Source organism: Strix aluco, chromosome 29 (assembly GCF_031877795.1).
Source record: "Strix aluco isolate bStrAlu1 chromosome 29, bStrAlu1.hap1, whole genome shotgun sequence".
Lineage (NCBI taxonomy): Eukaryota > Metazoa > Chordata > Aves > Strigiformes > Strigidae > Strix > Strix aluco.
In genome coordinates, this window is record NC_133959.1 from 343,440 (window position 1) to 361,017 (window position 17,578).

At 67.0% G+C, this 17,578-nt stretch overlaps 3 protein-coding genes across 5 annotated transcripts; all 3 read left to right on the forward strand.

Moving 5' to 3' along the window:
• The first annotated feature begins 3,423 nt into the window (after window positions 1–3,423).
• On the forward strand, window positions 3,424–6,900 carry MADCAM1 (mucosal vascular addressin cell adhesion molecule 1). The gene is made up of 5 exons (XM_074808745.1): window positions 3,424–3,854; window positions 4,388–4,654; window positions 4,773–5,087; window positions 5,433–6,104; window positions 6,262–6,900. The coding sequence occupies exons 1-5, from the start codon at window positions 3,794–3,796 to the stop codon at window positions 6,384–6,386; spliced, it is 1,440 nt and encodes a 479-aa protein (XP_074664846.1). The 5' UTR covers window positions 3,424–3,793; the 3' UTR covers window positions 6,387–6,900.
• Window positions 6,901–7,271: 371 nt separating this feature from the next.
• On the forward strand, window positions 7,272–9,323 carry TPGS1 (tubulin polyglutamylase complex subunit 1). Of its 2 annotated transcripts, none has more exons than XM_074808865.1 (2): window positions 7,272–7,619; window positions 7,802–9,323. In XM_074808865.1, exons 1-2 carry the CDS (start codon window positions 7,276–7,278, stop codon window positions 8,331–8,333), a joined length of 876 nt encoding a protein of 291 aa, XP_074664966.1. In that variant the 5' UTR covers window positions 7,272–7,275; the 3' UTR covers window positions 8,334–9,323. The 2 variants fall into 2 exon arrangements, with proteins under 2 accessions (XP_074664966.1, XP_074664967.1); XM_074808866.1 differs by having other exon boundaries at window positions 7,817–9,323.
• A 958-nt stretch (window positions 9,324–10,281) lies between these two features.
• CDC34 (cell division cycle 34, ubiquitin conjugating enzyme) lies at window positions 10,282–16,195 on the forward strand. Of its 2 annotated transcripts, none has more exons than XM_074808746.1 (5): window positions 10,282–10,580; window positions 13,625–13,711; window positions 14,319–14,416; window positions 14,740–14,874; window positions 15,322–16,195. In XM_074808746.1, exons 1-5 carry the CDS (start codon window positions 10,404–10,406, stop codon window positions 15,530–15,532), a joined length of 708 nt encoding a protein of 235 aa, XP_074664847.1. In that variant the 5' UTR covers window positions 10,282–10,403; the 3' UTR covers window positions 15,533–16,195. The 2 variants fall into 2 exon arrangements, with proteins under 2 accessions (XP_074664847.1, XP_074664848.1); XM_074808747.1 differs by lacking the exon at window positions 10,282–10,580 and adding an exon at window positions 13,370–13,534.
• Window positions 16,196–17,578: the final 1,383 nt, after the last annotated feature.

Below are 17,578 nucleotides of genomic sequence, written 5' to 3' on the forward strand. Positions count from 1 at the left end.
TATCGGAGAGCAAGTGTCGGGGCTCGTCCATCAACCTCCTGTCCCGAACGGGCACCAGGCATAGAGTTACTGCTCCCAGTTCCTTAGAGCTGTTCTAGAGCACAAAGGACTTGGAACCAACTCACCCTCAGCGCTGACCCTCTGTAGCTCTCCAGGTTTCCACGGGAGCGTTAAACCAGCTCCAACATCTTCCGCACTTGGGCGTGAACCAGGCCGAGCCCTGGCGCCGCTGCTCGGCCTGCGGCGGGGGGGGGCTGAGTGCTGGCGCAGGAGGAAGCCGTTTTCGGGCAGTTTGTGCAATATTGGGCGAAGCAGGGAGCAGCAAAACGCTCTGGAGGAGCGGGGGACCTGCTGCCTGTGGGGGCCAGCGCCGTCCTGCTGGCGGGTTTGTGTGTGCGGAGAGGGGACTGCCAGCCCCCAGCCCAGCCCGAGGTCCCTGCGCTGGGTCCCCCCTCCCCACGCCAGCGCCTGCCCCCCAGGAGCCTCCTCCCAGGCTGGTTTTTTAACAGCCCAGACCCTATTGTCTTCATTTACAGCCAGGCTTAATTTAGATATTATCTTACTCATTAAAGCACTTGTTTGGGTGTTCGAGGATGGTACTAAGTGAACAATATAATCACAAGAAGCATAAACACACCCAAGGCAGCTCTTGGATGGGGTCGGGGGTTTGATGGCCGATATCCTGTAATGAGCTGGAAGCACAAACCATCTCTTACGCAATATGTTGCCTTTTGCATTTATTTCCTCTGGACTTGAGTTTATTCTTATTTTTTTCATCTCTGTTAGAGAAAGAACCCTGGGCTTGTCTCATTCTGAATCTCTTTGGAGAAGAAGGGAGGGTGTTTCAATACAGCACGCTGTTGGCCACCCTCTCCTCGCTGCGGTGGCCACTGGGGCGAGGGGCAGAGCCCTCAGCAGGACCAGCCTCCCCGGCTGAGCTTCCCGTGCTTTGCACATTGCAGGAAGCCTTAATCTTGTTCCCCTTGTCCTCATTAGTGCCTGCCCCAGCCCCGTCCTTCCAAGGGCCGGTGCTGACAGCCCGGGGCTACGGGGTATCCTGTGCCGGGGCTGCTGCTCGTCCCTCTGCGCTTTGCCTTTCCCCGCTGAACTGTTTTTGCTTCCTGAGAAACATCTCTGGATCGAGCGTTGCCTGGCGAGAGCCCCCAGCTCCTGTCCCTCAGGAGGAAGCACCGTTGGCTTCCAGGAAAACTGTTCGGGCTTCTGATTCTTGAAAACCACAGTTTCCCTTCTGACCCAAAGGTTTCCTGTTGGGTGGAAAACTGTCTCGGTGCCGAAGCTTGTTCCTTCTGCCCAGTGTCTGCAACCTGTTGATGTGCAGCCTTGCTGGGCTCGGGGAGGGGGAGCTGCCCGCGCGCCTCCGGGAGGGAGGAAAAAGCCTCTGAGTCCGTTAAAGATGAGACCCCGAGCGGGTGGTGGAGGGAGGGGTGGTGGGTCACTGCGCGGGGGGCCCAGGGCCAAACCTGCTGCCTTGGGGCCCTGCTGCCACGTCACTCCGAGCTTGGACGAGTCCCCTGACCTCTCCCTGCTCGATAACCCCAGAGCTGGCCCTCAGGGTTGGGGGGTTATCCGGTTTCCATAACTCTGGTTTCCTCCGTGATCCACGTTGCCCGTCCAGCCCCGCGGCCAAGGCCGGGGCAGCTCCCGGGCACTTGTGGCATCAAGTGCTCTGCAAGCCCCGACCCGGAGGAAGCGTCTCACAGGCGCTGGACTTTCTGGCAGCTATTAATCTCCTGATGACCCGTCTGGGAAAGCTTTCTAAAAAAAACCAGAGCAAGTCTGCTCCGTAAGTGCTCGACTCCAGTTCAGATGCTGGTTTAGGGGTTTTTCTTTTCTCACCTGGCGCATCCTGTTGAGGGCACCTGGGCCTTGGGGTGCGCTGCCAAGGGCTTGTGGGGAGCCGCCTCTCGCGGGACCATCGGTCCGGTCCCCAGCGGCCGCTTTGTGCCCAGCTCATGGGCGGAGGCCGCGCAGCTCCACACCCCCTGCGTGCGGGGCCTGGTGGCCGGTGGGCGCGGAGAGGCTGGGACCGACACCCCCGGGCCTGTCGCTGCTGGTCCGTCGTTGCAGGAGCCCTGGCAGAAAGCTGCACCGGGCCCCAGCCAAGAGCGGCTTCCAGGGTTTGGATAATTTATTTTTTTAACTGTGTTTTGCCCCTCTTGCCCCAAAACCGCGTAGCAGCAAGCGTGGCCTGTGAGGATGGTAGTTCCCTTCTTTAAACTGTGCTCGGTGCCCCCGATGAGGTCACTCGGTGCTCGGTGCTTGCCCCGCCGCCCCCACCGCTACCTCGGGGCTTCGCTCGCCCGTCGCCCGCGGGGGGACCGGCCTCGTGCGCCAGCGGGAGCGGGAGGCGAATCCCGGCCCCACGCGCGTGGCCTCGGGCGTCCCCCGCTCGCTGCTGGGAAGAGCCCGGCCCGTGCGGGCAGGGGCTGGGCCCACGCCGGGGGCTCCCGCGGCCGCTGGAAACTCCGGGAAGTGTCTCTGTTAACACAGGATGGAAGGAACAAAAACCCCCCGAGCCATTAATCACTGGCTTCGCTGAATGCGCATATTTGATGGCGGCTGTTTACAGAGCACTTCCCTGCTCCGAGGCCTCCTGGACCTGGGACCATTAATTACCCGACCTCCTGAAAGGATGCGCGACGCGCCCAGTGCCCAGAGCTGCCTCTCCAGAGAGTTCCCAGATGGGAAAGGGCCGGGTCCTGCGCCGACTTTCCACCTTCTGTGACGGGAGGTGCAGGGCTGGGCCCATCCCCGCCCTTCGGCACCTTCCCCGGCCTCGGCCGCGGCCCGGCGGGATGAGATGGGGCAGGATCGGGCCCGTCTCTCCCCGGGCAGTGGGGCAGGAGCAGGGAAGTGGTGCCGGACCTGCTGTGAACAGGGGACAGGCGCTGGGGCTGTGCCGGGGCCTAGGGGCTACAGGACATGGGGCAACAAACATCTTCCACGTGGTAACACTTTCTCCATCGATACCATCAAACCGACCCTCCCAGAAACACCAACGTTCACCCTTGAAGACGCCCTGTTCTGCCAATAAACGCTGTTTGCGGCCCCCGAGCCTGGGGCTGGTCACCTCCTCCCCCTGCCCTGGGGCGGCGCCTTCCCAACCCCAAGTCAGGGTAGTCGGGGCCACCCGGGGGGCAGGGGGGCTGCCCACTCCCGAGCCCCCGCAGGGCTCTGCTGGGACGTGCCCCGGGCAGCCGCCGCGGCCGTGGGCTCCCGTCCCTCCACCCCGGCGGTGCTGAACACGGGCCCTGGCCCCGCTGTTGGGGTGGGGGTCTGCGACGGCCTCAGCCCCCCCCCGGCTCATTTCAGCTGTTGGTGCTGGGGGGTGCAAAGGGCTGGTTTGCCGGGGGGGGACGGTGGAGCCCGGTGAGAACCAGGGAAGGAACCGGGGCTCAGCCGCGCCTTGGGGTGCAGGTGCCTGCGCAGGGCTGCCAGGGGGGGAAGGGGGCCCCTGCAGCCACGCTTTGGGCCAAGGCTCTCTGGGTTTGGGGCTGCCAGCACGGCCGTCGGCGGCGGAGCTGGGTGTTGTGCAAGAGCTGAACTTGGGAAAAAAATTGGAAACCTCCCTCTGGAAATACCCCTTGGGCTGGAAAGTGGCGGAGCCCCCGGGGCCGGCACTTGTGGGGGCGGTTCCTACAGACCTTAAGAAGAGCTGAGGTCGGGGCTGGCGGCCAGAAGGAGACAGTCCCGCCAGCCTTCGCTCCTGGAAGGAGGGAAGGAAGGAAAATCAGCGCCTGCTGCTGCCTGCCCGCCGCTGGCCCTCTGAGCGATGGAGCCGGCTCCTCTCCTCCTCCTCCTCCTCCTCCTCGGCTCCCCGTGGGGCTGCAGCGGTGAGTCCCGATCCCTCAACCCGCTGCGCTGCCCCGGGGTGTCTCCATTGCCGCCCCCCGGCAGCCGCCGTGTCCCACACGGACGCGGTAGCGTGAGCCCGGCCTGCGCCCGCTGTCCCGCTGCCAAACGGCCGCGACGCTGGCGAAGGGTGAGAGCCGGGGGAAGGGGCGTTTGGGCGCGTTTCCCCGAGAAACGGCTGGAAAATCTCAGTGGTAAACCGAGACGGATCCAGCGGCAACGCCGGCGACAGGGCAGGCCCAGGCTGGCAGTGGCCCTGGGCTGGTGGCCCCACGGCACTCGGGGGGGCGGCGAGCGGTGCCCTGGCACAGCAGCGCTGCAGGGACGCCTCAGCCTCCCCTAACGAGCCGCCACTAACGAGCAGTGCCCCCCCCATGGCGATGGAGCTTCTGCGGTGCCTGAGCGCGACCATCCACTTGGCAAACAGGGGAACCAGTGTCCCGTTGGCCCCGTAGGCAGCGGGGTTCTGGTGACCGTCCCCCCTTAACCCCCTTTCCCTCCCTCCTCCACCCAGGGCGACCCGCTGACGGGCTGGTGCTGGTGCCGCCGGAGCCGGTGGTGCGGTTCGGGGGCTCGGCGCAGCTGAACTGCTCCCTGGCCTGCGCGGACGGCACGGTGCAGTGGAAGGGGCTGGACACCAACGTGGAGAGCATCACCTCCTTCCCCACACACAGCATCCTGCACGTCAGCAACGCCGCGGTCGCCACGGGGGGCACCAAGAGCTGCCACGGCACCTGCCACGGGCAGCGCTACCAGCGCACTGTCAACCTGAGGGTCTACGGTAAGCATCCCCCAGCCTGTCCCTCGCCGCCTCCCTGGCCAAGTCCGGGATCCCCGAGGCAGCCCGCTCCCCCCCGGCTGCCAAAAATCACCACTTGACGCTGCGACTCCTCTCTCAGCCCTCCCGGACGCGCTGCAGCTGGAGGCGACCCCCCGCGCCCTGGAGCCGGGGCAGCCGGGCAGCCTGCGCTGCTCGGCCGGGCAGGTCTACCCGCTCACGGGGCTGGTGCTCTCCTGGTACCGGGGGGACCAGGCGCTGCCGGAGGCAGATTTCGATGTGACCGAGACCGAGGAGGAGCTGTTCAACATCGTGTCCACGCTGCCGGTGGCTGGGGAGGAGGTGGGAGAAGGGGTGGAGTTCAGGTGTGAGGTGACGCTGAGCATCGGGCAGAAGAACTTCACCCGGGTGGCGTCGGTGGCCGTGAGCGCTGGGGGTGAGTGCTGGGGGGAGCTCAGGACCTGCCCCGTCTGCCGGAGCCGCCCCCCATTGCCCTGTGCTGCTTGAAACAGCTTTGCTGGAGCGGGAGCAGCCCCATTTCTGCGCCGCTCTGCAAATCTCCCGTCCCCATCCCTGTCCCCATCCCCGCTGCCGTGCTGGGGCTGCCGGTTTGCTCCCGCTCGCTGCCTCTCCCTGCCCGGGGCAGTTGGTGTGTGGGGTGGGGGAGGATGGGGCAGTGCGGGCGGAGGGGGCTGTCACCCCACGGGGACAATGTGTGCCAGAGAGGCCCCGTCCCAGCTCCGGGCTGTGGCGAGGCCGCTGTGACCTTCTGTGTCCACAGCTGTGACGGAGCAGCTGGTGGCCATGGCCACCTCCACAGGGAGCCCCTGGCCAGCGGCGGCTCTGACAGGGGCCCTCAGCACAGCCGGGCCTGTGACCACCACAGCACTGCCCCCGGAGCCCAGTGTCCCCACACACCATCCCAGCACATCCTTGACCGCCACAGCGTGGGAGCCTGGCGCCAAGACCGTCCTGGAGCCGGCTGCTGCCACCGAGCCGCCCTCCCCAGAGCGCCCCGCTCCCCGGGACCCGCTCCCAGGCAGCCCCACGGCACGTCCGGCCACCACCACGCTCCCCGACTCGGGCACCGCGAGCCCCGGGGCTGAGGCGCAGGGGACAGCTGCGGGCGGCCTCAGTGGGGGCTCTGCCCCGGGGGCGAAGGGCACGGGGACGGGAACGGTGCCCGCCTGCAGCCTGCGCATCTGGTCACTGCCTCCCAACGGGACGCGGGGCAGGGCCCTGCGCATTGAGTGCCGCGCGCGGTGCGGCGGGAACGCCACCGTCCGCTGGCTACGGACCCCCGTGGCCCTCTCGCAGTACCGGGAGGAGGCGGCGGGCAGCGGCTCCACGCTGCGGCTGGACCGTGCCGAGCCCCGGCACCAGGGCCACTACCAGTGCGTCCTGCTGGGCCACCGCTCCCAGGCGGCCAGTCTGCAGCTGACGGTCTCGGACGGTGAGTGGCGGCCTGCAGCCGCTCCCTGTGCCCCAGCCGCTTGGGCCCGGTGTGTTCGTGCCACACTCGGTGCCAGGGGGTGTTATCCTCACCCCCGGGATCTGCTGGCGTGGGCAGCGTCTGCCTGCAGTGATGAATCCTTCTCGTGTCCTGGCAGATCCGCGCAGCACCGGCCCTGCCGTCGCCATGGGGTCAACGGTCTCGCTCCTGGGACTGATCGTGACCGGCGTCGTGTCTCGTCGCCTGTGGAAGCGGTTCAGGGCCCGGTACGAGCTGCCCTAGGGGCGGGAGGTGCCTGCAGATGCCCGCAGCCCCCCGGACCAGTCCCCGCTGTCGCCCTCTCCACTGCTGAGCAGCCCCCACCCCAGGATGGATGCTCTGGGACCGAGACCTCCGAGCTGCTGCTGCTGCCCGGGACGCTGAGGGGCTTGTCGGGGGGAAGGCCACGCTGCCCCGGGGGCCGCCGAGCACTGGGCCCCGCCGGGCTGCCGGGCCCGCGCCGAGGAGCCGGTGCGTGAGGCCTGCGGGGGCTGCGAGCCCCGGGACCACCTGCGCGAGGTGGGGCTGGGACGGGACGAGCAGAGACGTGGCAGCGCCGGGGGGACGGGGACAGTCCCGGGGGCTCTCGGGGGCTCCCGCACCCCGGCGGACGGGCGGGAGAGCGACGGCCCGGTCGTCTGTCACGACCGAGGGGCCAGAAGCAGCCCGGGGCGCGGGGGGGTGCGGTCCCCCGGCACGGGCGGAGGAGCCTCGGCGGGCGGACGGGGGCTGCAGTAAAGGGCTGTTCCTGCCTGAACCCTGAGCAAGTGTCTCTCTGGCCGGGGCGGGGGCGGCCCCTCCCCGGTACCGTCCCCGCGGGAGGCCCCGGGCGCGGGGCGGGGTCCCCGGGCAGCGTCCGTAGCGACCGCCGCGCGCCCGGTTGCTAAGGGCGGGGCACTTCCCGGAGTAAACATGGCGGCCGGGGCGCCCCGCCGACTGACAGCTGCGGGGACGACTCTTTTGCCCACACGCAAGATGGCGGCCCGCGGCCTCACCCAATGGCGGCGCCCTCGCCTGCCTTCCCGCCTCCCGATTGGCTGCCAGTGCGTAAGATGGCGGCGCGGAAACTTCCGGCCCCGGCGGAACCGCTGCCCAAGATGGCCGGAACCGGCCTTTGCCGCCCGCAGCCAAGATGGCGGCGTACGAGAAGCGGCGGGCGGCCGCCGCCCCGGCCCCGGCCCCGGTCCCGGCGGCGGGCAGCGGGCTGGCGGAGCCGGGTCTCGCGGCAGCCGGCGGGCTGGGGAGCGAGGCGGAGTTCCTGCTGCAGGCCGGCGTCACCGCCATGGTGCGGGAGGCGCTGCTGAAGGTGCTGGAGGCGCGGCCCGAAGAGCCCGTCTCCTTCCTGGCCGACTACTTCGAGCGGCTGGTGCTGGGCAGCCCCGGCGCGGCGGGCGAGGCCGCCGCGGAGCTCCCGGGGCCGCCGCAGCGCCTGGCCCGGGCGCTGTGGTACGTGCGCCTGGCTCACCACTCCCACAGGTGCGGGCAGCGGCGGCCGGGAGGGGGGCGGGCGGGCGGCGGACTACAGCTCCCGGCGTGCCCCGCGGCAGCGGCCTCCCTGCGCCGGCCGGCGGGCGCGCGCGCGGTGCACGCCGGGAGCTGTAGTTCAGAGCGGGCGGGGGGTGAGGCCGCGTGTCTGTGTCTGTGCCGTGTCGCGACAGGACGGCCTTCGACAGCAACGCCGGCGCGGCCTACGAGGTGCTGGGCGCCGGCGGGCGGCGGCGGAAGGCGGGTGTGGACGGGCGGCTGTACAGCGAGCTGCTGCGGCGCATCTGCCAGCACGGGGGAGCGCCGGCGGAGGCAGCGGCGGCGCTGCTGGGGCGGGTCCGCTGCCGCGACCACGAGGCTGTGCCTTTCGACGTCTTCCGCTACGGCGTCCTCACCTGCTTCGTGCTGCTGGAGTTCGCGGCCAAGGCAGACGCGCTCTTCGGCGTCCTGGATGGCGGCTCCGGCGCCGCCGACGGGAGGGTCTGCCAGGCCGTGCTGCGGGCGCTGGAGGACGCACTGGGCGCCGGCCACTTCTCCCTCCCCAGCCGCTACCTGGAGGCGGGCTCCAAGCTGGGGCCGGACGGGCTGGCCCTGGCCATGGACCGGGCGCTGCAGGAGAGGAAGCTGAGCACCTCCATGAGCAGGGAGGAGTTCCTGAAGAAAGCCACCGCCTTGTTCGTTGCGAAAGTGAAGCCCGTTGAGTAACGCCCGGGTGGGAGCGATGCTGACTGCGTCCGCTGCGACCTCCGCGAGCGCTCCGGGCAGAGCCGCTCACGCGAAGGAGGCTCTGCACCCCTGGAGCTGGACGGCGAGCACGGTGGCTGGTCAGGCGCTGTCTGGAGAGCCCGGGTCTGCCCGACGAGAGATTCCCGATTCCCACGCTCCCTTCCTTGTCCCAAGCGTGACAGGTGCCCAGGACGTGTCCCCAGCCGCTGTGCCTCTCCCAGCCGCGGCTCCTCCGATCCAGCTGGCGTTAGTAAATCTCTTTTAGGTGTTAACTGGGAACTTGTAAGGAGGTCTGTAACCTGTAGGGCAGCGTTAGTCGTTAAAAATGAGCCCGAATAAGCTAAACGTGGGGCTGGACCTCCAGATGTCCTGCAGATCGTCCTCGCCCTGGCAGTCTCGTGTTTTGCAGCTTCAGCGGGGAACTTTGTTTCTGCTTTTGGGTTTGTTTCACACCTCCCTGTGAAGCGGGGAATGACACTTGTCTGCCTCACAGACTCCTGTGAGGATTCGCAGGTAGATAAGGGGCTGAGCCGGTGTGAGATACAGCGTTATTTTATTAAGCAAAATGTTTTAAACGCACAGCAGATGAGAAATGGCCGACTGGGAAGCAAACCTCACCGGGCAGGGCCGCGAGCCAGCGGGAGTCGTGCCAGCAGCTGAGCTGCGAGGCGATGAGCTGTCCCTGCCACCTGCTCGCTCCGTGTTTACCCAACCGCCCCTGGCCGCCGTGGTCCGGACTCGAGATCAAAGCTCATGCTGGAGCGACGAGTTCTCAAGTGAAGCTGCAAAGTGCTACAGATTCAATAATGATTTGGGACGAGACAAAGCCCCTTCCCTGAGGTCATAGTTTGCCTTTGAACAGAGATGCGTGTTGAACCATGTGTTATTTATTTGAACTTGTCTGTGTTAATTATTTATACTGTGCAATTATTGGTTTACTGTAAGACATTAAAGCTTTTTACTATTTTTTTAGTGGCTAATTTCTTTACTGCCTGGCAGCGCTTAGTGCCAGGATGAGCCGCCGCAGCAGCGCGCGGATCCTCGAGGCAGCCTGTCCTGGGGGTTGATGTCGGCAGCCTGCAGCACCCGCCCGGCGGAAGGGACGGGAGCGCAAAGCACGTGGAGCTGCTGCCGAAACACGAGGAGCGGGGAGGAGGGTGCCCGTCGCTCCGGGGTGTTTGTTGTGTTGAGCGGATGTTTGGATCGCTGCGGGCGGGAGCGGTGCTGCTGGAGCCGGTCTGGGTGAGGCTGCGGGTGACGGGATGTGACACGGGGGGAGGTGGGAACCGGCAGGGCCTGGGACATCGTCTCCACAGGGCCCGTGCCAGGAGCAGCCTCTGCTGGAATTCCAGGTGCTGCCTCGTCCAACGCCATTACGGAGGCGCCGGAACCGCACTGAGCGCTTCTGCCCAACAGGTGCAGTCACCCGGGGGGGCCTCGACCCCTTCACTGGCACTAAACGCCGACCTGAAGCAGCGCGGCTGCGGCACCGGGGTCCGGGCTGGGCTTTTGGGGTTCAGCGGCGCTGAGGGCGCCCTGTGGGCCGGGAGCCACCCGCGGTGGGGGAGCGGGGAGCCCGTGCGCGGGAGGGTTTGCGGGTGGGGATCGCAGCCGGCAGCGCTGCGGGGGGGTTTGCGGGCGGGGATCGCTGCGGGGGCCCGGACCCTCGACGGGCGCCATTAACGCGGCCCCGGGACGGCCCGAGGCACCGAGCACGCGCCGCGCCGCGGAGGCTGCCGGGAAGAAGCCCCGCCCCCCGCGCCGGCGACGCGCTGCGATAGGCGGGCGGTGCCCTGGGGGAGGAGCCTGATATGATCCCGCCCACCGCCCGGCAGCGCGCTCTGATAGGTGGGCGACGTCCGTGTGGGAGGAGACTGAGCTGGCCCCGCCCCGCGCGGGCGGACTACAGCTCCCGTCGTGCCCCGCGCGGCTGCGCTCGGAGTGGCCGCGAAGCAGCAGGACCCGTCCCCGTCGCCCCCCTCCGCTACCGCGGCTGTCGCGCCTACGCCAGCCCCCGGCTTAGCTCGCGGCCTACTCTGGCTTCTCGGCATGGCGCGGCCCCTCGTGCCCAGCTCGCAGAAGGCCCTGCTGCTGGAGCTCAAAGGGCTGCAGGAGGAGCCCGTGGAAGGGTTCCGGGTCAACCTGGTGGATGAGGGGGACCTCTACAACTGGGAGGTGGCCATCTTCGGCCCCCCGAACACCTACTATGAGGGCGGGTACTTCAAGGTGAGGGGCTGGGGGCAGCAGGGGGGTGTGTGGTGGTGGGGAGGACCGAAGTGGCGAGGAGGTGAAGTTCTGGGGGTTGGTGTGTGGGTGGGGGGCGGAGGTGGGAGCTGGGGTGAAGGTCAGTGGGTGATCCTGGGGGATGTGCTGGGGCGAGGGGGCCTTGGGAAGGGACCCTGGGAGGGGGCTGTGGGGCGAGAGAGAGGGGGTTTGGGAGGGTCAGGTCCAGGTGGGTGTGGGGGGGTGGCAGGTGCTGCCCTGCGCTCGGGGGGGAGACCTGGGTCTGGAGCTGGACACCCGGGGGTCACCGGGGCTGCAGGAGCTGGGGCGCTCCTGGGGCATCTGCGAGCGGGAGCCGGGGCGAAGGGGGGAGCCTGTGCGCAGGTGGGTGCTGCCAGGGAAGGGAAGGGAAGGGAAGGGAAGGGAAGGGAAGGGTAGGGTTCCCTTCGTGGGACGGGGTGTTTGGCCCCCGCGGGGCTCTGCCTCTGAGGCTCCTTCCTGCCCCCTCCATCCCCTTGGTCTGTGGGTGTAGGAGAGCAAGCTTGCAGTGGCTGCTGTCCCCTCTCCTGGGGGGGATCTGGGCCATCGCCACCAAACCAGAGGGAAGAGACAAAGACTCTCCTGTGCCGGCACGGACGGCTCAGGCCGAGCGCAGCAGCTCGAGCTGGGTGGGGAGCGGGTGTTGTGGTTTTCTTTGGGCTTTGAGAGGGGGGAGAGGGTGTCTGTGGCCTGACTGCTCAGTCCCTGCGGGGAGGATGTGTATCTGCTCGTCCCAGGTGTTGTGCAACCTGCGTAGCTGTTTTCTTCCTCTTTCTCATCCTCCCTCCTCCTCTGTAAGCTCTTCTGTCTTCATCCTGTTGCTGGCAGGGTGGGGATGCACCCGGGGTGAGTCAGCCCGAGGGTCAGACGTGCCCGAGAAGTTGGGTGGTTTGTTTTTTCCATGGAGCAGTGGCAGGCAAGTCCGATGCTTCAGGGTCAGGTTTTATCTCTTCACTGAAATGGAGTCTTTTTCCGTAGCCTCTGTTGGCACAAGGCCTTTTGAACTCTCACCCTTTCAGCAGCTCACGCTCACGGGTTGTGCCCAAGAGCAACCAGGCTCAGCGCAGTTGGTGGCAGTAGATGAGACTTTAAGAGGAGCGTGAAGGGGCCGAGTCCTCTTCCAGCTCCTGGTGACGTCGGCCTGTTTGTGCACAGCAAAGCAGGGTTGCTTTCCGAGCCCCCTTTCGGGATCGCTTTGCCTCTGGCTGGTTTTGTTTTGATCCCCTCTGGCACAACAAAGGGGATTATTCTGCGGAGTTCAGCTGTTTGGCCGGAGCCCAGCGCCAGGCCGCGTGTTGCTGTGTGTGTGTGCACAGCCCTGGCCTGCCTGAAGCTCCGCACACACACAAACCGTGTCCAGCCCCAGCTGCCACCTCGCTTTTCCTTCTTTCCACCCCTTGTCCCATGCTGCGGAGCACGGGGCGCTCAGACGAGGGCCCAGGCGAGGTGGTGATGGGCGTAGGGACGGGCCTGGCATGGTCGGGGGCTCCTTGGACTTGCCATAAGATCAACTTGTGCTGGGGCCAGACCCTGGCAGGGTGGGAGGGGGCGGAGGGCAGAGGCCTGGGAAGGCAGGATGGGAGGAGGACAGACCTGTCTCTGCCTTCCACACTAATCCTTTAATGGCCGTTAGCTGACGACTGGCTTTGGCAGCGTTGCCTATTGTCGAGGCTGTAATTCCAGAACCATCTGAAGCCTGGTTTGCAGTTCCATCCTGAATGGGGCCCGCGCCGGGCTCGTTCCATGGGGGAGCAGCGCTCCCGGGTCGCTCCAGGCAGAGCCGAGGTAGTTCGCGCTGTGGCTTCACCGATCCGACGTCTGAATTCTCGTGTACACGAGCTGAGGGAGCAAGAAGTGTTCAGGGTGTTGCTGTGTGTTTTAAACCTTCACCCTTTTTTTGTTTGTTTCTGGCCGTTGGCTTATTGGGAGTAGTGGCTGAATCTTGGTCTGGAAGTTTGCTTCCAGAGCCTGGAAACACCCAAAAGCTGCAACAGTCGCCGCAGGTTGTGCAGCGGCGCGGGAGAAGCTGCCCCCGTCCTGGTGGGACGCCTGGCACCGGGGACTGGGGTGGCAGCTCTCTGGGGGTTGGGGGGTGCTGCCGTATGTCTCCGTGCCGCCCCAGCCTCCTCACGCGGAGCCGACAGCGGGTCTCTTTGACCTGCCTTAACACCTTGTTCTTTTGTGGCCATCGCCCACAGGAGAGGCCGCGCGGGCCAGTTGCCTGTGCTGGTGCTGGAGCCGTGGGCTGCAGCGTGATCTTCGTCTGCTTTTATTTTTAGCACTTGAGCTACACGCTGCGGCCGGTTTTGACTTGGTCTCTTTTTCCAGTGGTGACAAGCTATTTTTAGAGATTCAGTGTGTAAATCGGAGCACCGAGCACCTGATGCTTCCTTCCCTGTGAGCTCTGAGGGGTAAATAGCCTTTTCTCCGGTGGCGTGGCCATCGCGTGTCCCTGGCAGCGGGACTGGGGATGACCCCAGGCTCACAGTCCGGCTCCCAGTGCCGCTCGGCTTGGCCAGGCGTGCGGCTCCCAGCCCCGTCTGCCCCCTCGCAGCCACGAGGCCCTCGCCCCACCGCTGGTTGCCATCCAGAAGCCCTCGGTGTCGTCACCCTGTGCCGAGGGTGCCGGTGTGGGAGGGGGCAGTGAGCGTGTGAGGCGTGTGCCGCACCAGCCCTGCGAGCCGCCGCTGTGCTCAGCCTGGGACCCGCTGCCTCCCTGCACGTCGGAGAGCCCCGGTTCGGCACGGTGGGCAGCGGTGGAGGAGAGGTTACGGTGCAGGATGGTGGTGAAGGAGCTGCCGCAGCTCGCGGCCCATCACTTGCCTTCCTCTGCGTGGTGGCACTGCCTGTGTCCTGCCCACGGAGCTGGCGGGCGCGGAGGCTCCGTCTCTGCAGGAGCACAACTGGGCTTGGCAGAGGTTCCTTTTTCCTGCTGGTGTCGGGAGATCTGTGGTTTCCTTCCCTTCCTTCTCATGAGCCCATGCTCACTTCTCCTCGTTTCCTTGCAGGCTCGTCTCCGGTTTCCCATCGACTACCCCTATTCTCCTCCTGCCTTTCGGTTCTTAACCAAAATGTGGCACCCCAATATCTACGAGGTAGGTCACCTGGGACCGCCTGAGGCGTCTTGGGTGGGCGGGGGGCCGGTCACTCTGCTCCGGTGGTACTGGTGAAAATGCCAGCCTTTGTCTGGCACTGGCGCACGGCGTTGGAAACCCAGCGCCTTTGGCATTTAGTGCCTGGCACGGGAAACGCAGCTAACGAGCTTATGACAGCTGGCCTCGTGTGCTGGAGCTGGTTCCAGGGCAGCCTGGCTTTCCAGGCTTGGAGGCTCCCACGCTTGGCTACTGGCGGGGCTGTGCCTGTGCCAAGGGTGGATGCAGAGCGGGCAGTGTGTGTGGCCCCGGGGCCGCGTGCTCGCCGTGGGTCGCTGCCCGCAGGGCGGGTGGGCGCCGGGAGGGCTGCGCTGGGGCCTGAGACAGCCGAGGGCTGGGCAGCCCCGTCCGTGCCGTGCTGGCGACCACGGGGTGATTATCCAAGGCCCGAGGCTGCCGACAGCGTAGTGGGGACCACGCTTGTGCTGCCCCTTCCCAGGGCCCAAAGGAACGGGCTGGGATTGCCTCAGCTGGCTTAAGCCGAAGTGGCAGAGCAAGCAGGCTCCTGGGGCAGCAGCTCCTGAGGATCCCGTTTCACTTGTGCTTTCAGACCGGTGACGTCTGCATCTCCATCCTCCACCCGCCGGTGGACGACCCGCAGAGTGGGGAGCTGCCGTCCGAGCGGTGGAACCCCACTCAGAACGTGCGGTGAGGGCTGCGCGGGCAGGGAGCTGCGGGCAGGGAGCTGCGGGCGGGGGGGGGAGCAGGCAGCTGGGGACGGCCTGCCGTGCTCGAAGCCTGCGGCGGTGCCTGGAGGTGGTCGAAGGGCAGCGTCTGGCACTCGGGCTGCGTGTGTTGCTGAAGAACAGCAAACACGTTCGAGCCCTGCGCGGCTGTCCCCTGCGCGGCTGTCCCCTGCCCGGCCGCTCGCCTTGGCGGGGGTGCCAGCCCTGGACTCTCCTCCTGCCGCGGGACGCGGCCGCGCTGGGACCCGCCTCGGCTCTCACCTGCCTCTGTTCATCGGTGCCCAGGACCATTCTCCTGAGCGTGATCTCGCTGCTGAATGAACCCAACACGTTTTCTCCAGCCAACGTGGACGCCTCTGTGATGTACCGCAAGTGGAAGGAGAGCAAAGGGAAGGACCGGGAGTACACAGACATCATCAGGTGTGTGCTGAGCTGAGCCCAGGCCCAGCAGCGCTGTCAAGACTTGCGCTGCTGTAACTTTGTGGGACGCGGAGGACCCTGAGGGTGTGTCCTGCCCTGGGTCCCACCTGCAGGCTGGGAGGAGGGAGGATTCTGGCTCTGAGCGCGGCTTCAGGAGAAGCTTGGCTGGGTTCTGAGCCCAGCTTTGCCCTCAGCCCAAACCCCGGCTCTTCCCAGCTCTGGAGCCGGGCATCTGGGTTTGTAGTGGCCGTGGTGCTGTCAGGGCCGTCTCACAGGACACGTGGAGTTCCTGAGCAGGGGGTCCCTCGGCGCAGGGACACGCCAGTAGCCACATCAGCTCCCGCCGCTCGCCCCGCGCTGCCCCTCGCCAGCTGGGGCGCAAGGGGGGACGGGACAAGCCGCGCGCGGGGCAGAGCTCTGTCCTCACCCGCCGCTTCTCGCCCCCAGGAAGCAGGTCCTGGGCACGAAGGTGGATGCCGAGCGGGATGGCGTGAAGGTGCCCACCACGCTGGCGGAGTACTGTGTGAAGACCAAGACTCCGGCCCCGGATGAGGGCTCAGACCTCTTCTACGATGACTATTACGAGGATGATGAGATGGAGGAGGAAGCAGACAGCTGTTATGGTGATGACGATGACTCTGGCAACGAGGAATCTTGATGGCCCTCTGGCACTGCAAAACTTACTATAAACTCCTGAATTTTACCTCAACTAAGACAAACTGGTTTGAATTTAGGATCTGTCAGCCCTGAATTAACTCTCTACCTCGCAGGGAGACTGTTCTGCTGTTGCAAAGGAAATCCCACCGCTGTCTTTGTAGAAAAAGCAAAAAAGTAAACCCCTATTTTATAAACTTCCTGGGTGGGGGGCGGGTGGGGAAGGGGGAAGCTGCGCTGGGGCGTTCAGGAATCTGCAGGACCCGGGGAGCCGGTGGCTCTGGCTGGACGAGGAGTGACACAAAACCTGGCGGTGGCCGCCTGTTCTCGGGGCGCACTGAGCTCCCTTGGGCCCCCCCGGGTCTGGGGGGGCTGGAGCCGGCGCCTGGTGGCTTCGGGTGGGAAGCGTGTGAGCCCCGTGTAGCTTTGTACAGCCTGGGAGGGGCGCGGGGGGAGCCGCGCAGGGGGAGTCCCGCAGGGGGAGCCCCCCAACACCGCTGACGTGTTCGCCGGGAGCGGGGCAGGACGCGGCGCTGCAGGGCGTGAGGACAGGCTGGTGGTAGTTTATAACGAGCTGGGAGGGACGGGGTAGTTCTGAGTCTTTCTGCTTCTGGTTTTGGGTTTGTTTTTTTTTTTTGAAACTATTTAATAAAGTACTTAAAGGGAAGGGCTGTGTGGTGTGTGGGTGAGGCTCTGCCCTGTCCGTGCCCGGGCCGCGGGGGTTTCCGCGAGGGCTGGCCGCTCTCCCCGCGCGGCTGCGGGGGGCTGCAGGGGGGTCCTGGCTCCCGCAGCAGCTCTCTCCCCGAAGTCGCGGAGCGGGCGGGAGGGCCCGGGCAGGGCTCCTGTGGCCTGGAGAGCGCCTCGGCCCCTCCGGGGAGGGCGCGGCCGCTGCGGCCTCTGCCCGGAGCCGCTCGGTCTCTGCCGGGGCTGGCCCGAGCCCCCACACCCCCAGCGCTGCACCGCGAGGGTGTTTTTCCCTCCTGCTCCTCCCGGCCCAGCGCCGCAGCGCAGGCGGCGGCCGACGGGCCCGGGCAGTGCCCGGCTACGCCCAGCGGGGCCCGACGGGTGCCCGGGGCTCTGGCGGCTCCTCCGAGCCGGGACCGGCTGGGACGGGCGAGCTCCGGAGGCTGCGGCCGGCTCCCAGCCCCCCGCTCCGGCCGAGGGGCATCACCGGGGGCCTCCGCTCTGCCGCGGGGACGTGCCCCCGGCAACCACCGGCCTGGGGCTCTCGGCGACCCCAGCGGGGCTCCTGCCCCCACTCCCACCCCCCTGGGCAGAGCCCGTCAGAGGGGTCAGAGCAAATCCCCCCCCCCCCCCCCCGAGATGTGCAAACGGGATCAGGGCCCGAGCGACCGCGGGCGGCGAGCGCGTGTTGTTGCCTTGGGAAATGAGGCTCAAAGGCGAACAGGATTATTGTCACCTTATTCCGGCCTGGAAAGCGGCTTCCAAGGTCACGGAGCGGCAGCAGCCCCGGCTGCTGGTTCAAAGCCAGCCCACCGCCCCTTCCCCGGGGGGCTGCTCCGCAACCCCCAGCAGCTTCCCCCGGCCTGGCTGGTCCTGCCCAGGGGGCCCGAAGGGCCGTGGCCACCCCCCCCCCCCCCCCCCCACCCGCCGCCTTCGCGGACTCCTTGAGCCCGGTGCCTCCCCGCTGCAGGGGAGGGGTCACGCTCCTGGTGGCACTGTGAGCTGCAGCCCCCCCCCCCAAGTCCTGGGGTGTCCGGGAGCGCCCCAGCCTTGGCCCCGCAGAACCGGGCAGCTCGGAGGGGGGTGACTTCCCTGCCGCTCGCCCCCAGCCTGGGCGGCTGAGACCCCCCAGCAGCGCCGGCCACAGGGTGCGACGTGCTGGCGGGGGCCGGGGCGGGGCCGGGGGCCGCCAGGTTCTGCCCCATTTCTGCCCCGCGGGAGCCGCGTCCCTCCAGCACGGGGGAAACGCGGCGGCCGGTGGCTGGGAGGGGGCGGCCGGGCAGGACGTGCCGGGGCAGCTGCGGCGCTCGGGGTAAGAAAAGCTCCGGGAGGATTCAGCAGCTTTACAGGAACCGGCGGATCCCCG